At 40.5% G+C, this 6,000-nt stretch overlaps 1 protein-coding gene across 1 annotated transcript in view; it reads right to left on the reverse strand.

Moving 5' to 3' along the window:
• ECEL1 (endothelin converting enzyme like 1) overlaps positions 1-6,000 on the reverse strand; it is an 84,622-nt gene that overhangs the window by 2,723 nt on the left and 75,899 nt on the right. Inside the window, 1 exon segment of the mRNA XM_042456308.1 lies at positions 250-315. Coding sequence (XP_042312242.1) covers positions 250-315 — 66 coding nt within the window.

The raw sequence follows: 6,000 nt of genomic DNA on the forward strand, positions 1-6,000 counted from the left end.
ATATAACCAGGCAGACACTCTGTTCATAATTTGGAGGATCCCAAATTATTACATAAGAAGGAATCACTGTGTGTGGATGGAATGAAGGAAGGGATGCTGTCTTTAACAAGGCAGAAGTTCACAGCATCAGATGGAGGGGATGGGGAGGATCTTTTTATGGGACTGCAGTGTGACCATCTCTTTGGGACAAAGCCTGATGACTTTATCCCTGGGCATTTGGAACTGCTCCATTTGTTGAAGGTTGCTTACATAGTAGGCAAGCTTAAGTCCCCCCATATCGGCAATGTTCTCTCCAAGGGTATGCTTCCCGTTCACCTGCAAGAAGAAAAGGAGCCATGAATTAAAAGGGGAACATCTTTCCTGGATGAGAGCCAGCATGGTTTGACCACAGGACTATGACACTGGAGACTACGTTTGAAACCCAGCTCAGCCTTGTAAACCCATTGGACAAGTCACACTCTTTCAGTCTCAAAGGATGGCAATAGCAGCCCCCCTCTGAAGAAACGTCCCAAGAAAACACCAGGTTCACCTTAGGCTTGCATCTGTTGCCCTGTGTCCTATTCTCTGGAGCAGCAGAAATCAAGCTTGCTGCAGCCACAATATGACACCCCTTGAAATACTTAAAGAGGCTTATGTCGTCCCTTAACCGTCTCTTCTCCAGGCTAAACATCCCCAGCTCCCTAACATGACATGGTAGTGGTTGGTTGGCATGGTCCAGAATTTCAATGTTTTCAAACAGTATTTTCAAATCACTACCATGTCAGGATGCACAGGTAAGCCATTGAAATCCACAAACACCTGGACAATTTCAACAGGAAAGAGGAATCCCTTAAAGTAAACAAGGTTTGGCTACCAGTCCTGAAAGATAGCAAGATAAAGACAAATGCAAATGAGACATCTCCCAGGGTCAGGGGTTTCCCAGCAGACAATGAGCACAAATCAAGCAGACATTAGTCCTCTTGTGCAGACCCTCACACCTTGAGGACTGCCGTCAGTAACAAACAATACACATGCAAATCGCTCCTGCCTTTCCAGATCACACAATATATATAGCCAAGTCCTTTGCAGGCAAACATTCTCTGAAGATGGCAGCCACAGATGCTGGCCAAACGTCAGGAAGAAACTCTGCTAGAACATGGCCACAGAGCCCAAAAAACCCACAAAAAGCCTCCTACATCACAATTTATGTTTTATAACTTTATCACTCCTTAGCTAGGCTGCAGAAATGAAACTCTGCTAGACAACTGCAAAGACACACATCTGGGCAAGAATGCTCCAATACACATTGAGTACTTCCATTGTGCTGCAGTGCTTCCGAATAAGTATGCTAAAAACTTCTTTTTCTCAGTCTCAGAGGTTTTCTGGGATTCCTTTGTATCCTTTTACACATTTAGAGAGGATTGCTTTTGGCTCATTCAATAGTCTGATCTTCCTCACAATCTCTTTTAGAGCCTTGCCTGGCACCAATATCTCCAGTTTAGGATATAGCAATATTCCTGGGACTTTGCCCTGCCAATGAAGGGCACAGAGTCAGCACATGGCATCCAACAAGACGACTGGGGATTTTGCATACAGAACAGGTATCGGTTTAGCCCTCAAAGGCTTGTTCATGCAACAGTAGGCCAAAGTAGAAGCCAAGTCTGTTTTGGGAGATGGACTTCCTTTTCTTTTTGCCTATTTGTGTTTATGTGAATTTGCAAGTTCACACAAACTTAAGCACACTTTGGCTCTTTCAGGATTTTTTTCCCATTTACCTTGTGATTTATAGCACTGAGATAACAGAGATAAGGAAAAGCAGATCTAAAAGCAAAGGGTGGGGCGAAATAAGAAATGAGTGTGGAGCAGAGGACGCATATCCTTCAAGGACTTCCAATGGGTGTAGGTACTTGCAAGCAGCTGAAAATAGTAACAGGCTACCTGCTAATATTGGGATCCCCCACCCTGGGCATAATAAGTAATCCACCCATTTTAAATCATCAGAATTAGATGGTATCATTCAAAAAATTCTGAAAGCACCCATACCCAAAAATGTTCATCCAAACGACCCCCACAAAACAACAACAACAAAAACCTAGGCTACAGGTCCCTCAAACTGACTTTGCTGTCAGAGGAGTGGAGAGTCATCAAGGTACCTTGGGCCCTTGGTGTCTGCTGGGATTTGGTTCCAGGACCCTCAATGGATACCAAAATCCGTGGAAAGGTTTAGATAGGCTTGCCATAACCCGGCGGCCCCCGTGCCATTCACGGTTTCGAGGGGCCCCTCCCGGTCACGGTCCGGTTTGGGCCCCCACCCGTGCCTTGTTCCCGGTTTGGGGGGTCCACTCCGGCCATTGCCGCTGCCACTAATGCGGCTGCTGCGGCACCGACCCACCTCCTCCTCTTCCTCCGGCTCCACCTTCCTCCTCTTCCTCGGCGGGCCGGTGGCAGAAGCGCCGCTGCCACCGCGCCCCCACTGGGAGGGCTTGCGCGCTGCCCAGGCCTCAGTAGGGGCCAGTGGCAGCGCACGCGCCTTCCCCATTCCCTCCGCGTGCGCGCGCGCCTGCCCCATTCCCTCCACGCGCGTGCGCCTGCCCCATTCCCTCCGCGCGCGTGCGCCTGCCCCATTTCCTCCGCGCGCGTGCGCGTGCCTGCCCCGCTTCCCTTCCTCCCACGCCAGCCATCCTAAGGAGGAGGAGGAGGAGGAGGAGGAGGAAGGAGCCGGAGGAAGGGTGCCTGAAGGCCAGGGCAGAATTGGGCCACAGAAGGAGGAGGAGGAGGAAGAAGAAAGCTGAGTCAGTGGCCATTAGGTCTGCCTTGGTATTTTGGGGGTTTTTTAATTATTTTTTAAAATATAAAATACTTATTTTATTTAATTTTTTAAATTTGTATTATTGCTTGTTTTTATTTTATTTTATTAATTTTTATTATTGCTTGTTTTTATTTTTTCTTTTTTTTTAATTTTTTTAATTTTTTTTAAAATTAATCTTTATTAATAGTTTCAACATATAAAAAGTGTACATAAAATTAAACAGCGGATTCCAGTCCAAAAAGTTTCATATGTTTCCATAAATTAGTCCAAAAAAAAGACAAATCTTATCATATGGACTGGATCCCTTCAGGTCACAATGACTTCCAAAAACATTTTCTCTACCTTTGGAGAATTTTTCTCTGTTCTCTATAATTCATCCTTGATATTTGGTGTTTCGTGATGCAGCTCCGATCAGTGATAGTTTTTATTGAGGATTCATTTTCCAATGTCCCTTATCCGACGTTAGATTAACACTTCACACTTAAGCTAGTATATAGTAGTTCATTCCTGATTACATGACATAAGATATTCTATCAATCTAGTTACACTGTTTCTGTCACCCCATTCATTTACTAAAATTGTCACGAAACACATTCATAAATCATACATAGTCCTTCATTTTACTCTAGGAAGGACAAACCTCCCAAAATAAAATATCATTTTTTCGTTCCACAACCTCTGTAATAAAACAGAAAAACTTTGTCATTCCTTGTTCTGGAATTGAGGTTAACTGTTGATAAGAAGAAAGAAGTGTAAACAGGTGAGAAGACCTTAGAGAATTCTAGTTCATCGAAACAGTTTCAATTGCTAATTAGCCATACATTAATATCCCATTCCCTTCCCATCCTTTTCAATACCCTTTCCCATATTTCCTTTCTTTTTATTCCATCACGATTTTGCACCAAACATGTCATTCTATCCAACTCTCTGTATTCATTTACTTTAATCATCCAACTCTCCCACGACGGGACTTCCTTGGTTTTCCACAGTCTGGCTATCTCTACCCTAGCTGCAGTGACAAGATAAAGCATAACTCTCCAAAATTTTGTTTCTTTTGTATTCAATGTCGTAGTTATATTGAGGAGATACAATTTTGGATCCATACAGAAATTAAACCCCAAAATATTTTGTATGGAATCATGTACTATCTTCCAGAATTTTTGTAGTTCTGTACATCCCCACCACATATGGTATAACGTCCCTTTATGTTTATTGCATTTCCAACACATTCCCTCACTGGATTTATACATTTTTTTTAATTTCCATGGTGTTATATACCATCTATTCATTATTTTCAGATGGTTTTCTTTTAAACTTTGCCCTACTGTAAATTTACCTGTCCTTAGCCATGCTTTTTGCCATTCATCATAGCTTATTATAGGCCCCAGATCTTTGGCCCATTTTACCATATACTCCTTTATTGTATTGTGTTCCATTATTCTATTCAAAATTAATTTGTATAATTTCGCAATCTTATGTTTGTCCAGTTGCCAAAGAATCTTATGAAGTTCATTTAAGTCTTTTTCTATTCCACTCGTCTTAATGTCAGTTTTGTATCTTTGAGTTAATTGCATATAGCTGAACCAAGTTAGGTCAAAACCCTCTTTCTTTAGGTTTTCTCTCTGTTTTATATTCCTCTCTCCTTGTACACTTTCCTTTAACATATTTTTGTATGTAAGCCATTTATCTTGAGTGTGCCATCTCCCAAAGAAAGCTTCTTGAGAGGAAGTCCAGAGGGGCAGGTGGAAATAAAACAATTTGAATATCTTATTCCATACTCCTAATAGTGATTTTCTAATTGGGTGATTATTGAAGTCGCGATTCTGATCTAATTTCCCATAACAAAGAAAAGCATGCCATCCAAACCTTAACTGCTCTGCTTCCATATCTAATGTTGAGATACCTTCTAGTTTGATCCATGTCTGAAGCCACATCAATGAACAAGCCCAATAGTATATCTTTAAATGTGGTAGCCCATATCCTCCCCTTACTTTTTCATCTTTTAATACCAACCAATTAATTCTGGGTCTATGACCCTTCCAAATGAATTTCTTTAATTCGCTGTCCCAATCTCTAAAAACTTTCTCATTTATTACAATGGGAAGGTTCTGAAATAGAAATATTAGTTTTGGCAGAACTGCCATTTTTAGAACTGCAATTCTGCCTAACAAAGACAAGTTAAGTGTGGTCCATCTTCTTAAATTCTCTTTAATGTCCCCCCAAACTTTATGATAATTGTTGTCATATAGTTTTAGGTTATCCTTTGATAACCATATTCCCAAATATCTAATCTTTTTCTGTTCTTTAAATCCGGTTATTTTATTGATTGCTTCCACCTCGGTGGGGGGATATTTTTAGTTATCATGACAGTGTTTTCTTTGTTTATATTCAACCCTGAGTTAATCCCAAACTGCTTTAATTCATACATTATTTCTCCTATGCAAAGACTGGGGTTTTCTACTAACAAGGCAACATCGTCAGCAAATACTTTCATTTTCAGTTCAACTTTCCCTTTTCTGCAACCCTTTATCTTTTCATTCCTTTTAAATGCTGCTATTAGTACTTCCATTGCTGTCAAGAAAAGCAAAGGTGAAATGGGACAGCCCTGTCTAACTCCTCTATGTAAGGAAAACTCCTGGGATCTTGTACCATTAACAATCACTCTCGCGGTTTGCTTACAATAGATTTGTTGTATCTTATTGATAAAATCATTCCCAAAATCCATGCATTTTAAAGTTGCAAATAAAAAATCCCAGTTTAAACGATCGAAGGCTTTCTCCATATCTAAAGCTATTAGAGCAAATTTTTTATTATTATGTACATGATAATACTCCAAGGAATTCAATATTGGCCTGATGTTGTCCCTAATTTGCCTCCCTGGTAGGAACCCACTTTGTTCCTTATCCAGCAGTTGAGATAAAACTTTTTTTAACCTAGCTGCCAAAATGCTTGTATATATTTTGTAGTCTAGGTTGAGAAGACTAATCGGACGATAATTAGCCATAATTTCATGATCCTTCCCCTCCTTAGGTAGCAGCGATATTAGATATTTATTTTTTCATTTTTTTTATTATTAAATATATGCAAGTGCATTTTTTGTGTATTTATGGTACTTTGAATGCTAACAAGTCTGCCTTTCTTGGCCAATTATAGTGGTGATGATGATGATGATGATGATGATGATGATGATGATGATGATGATGATGATGATG

The sequence above is a fragment of the Sceloporus undulatus genome, chromosome 3, assembly GCF_019175285.1.
Source record: "Sceloporus undulatus isolate JIND9_A2432 ecotype Alabama chromosome 3, SceUnd_v1.1, whole genome shotgun sequence".
Lineage (NCBI taxonomy): Eukaryota > Metazoa > Chordata > Lepidosauria > Squamata > Phrynosomatidae > Sceloporus > Sceloporus undulatus.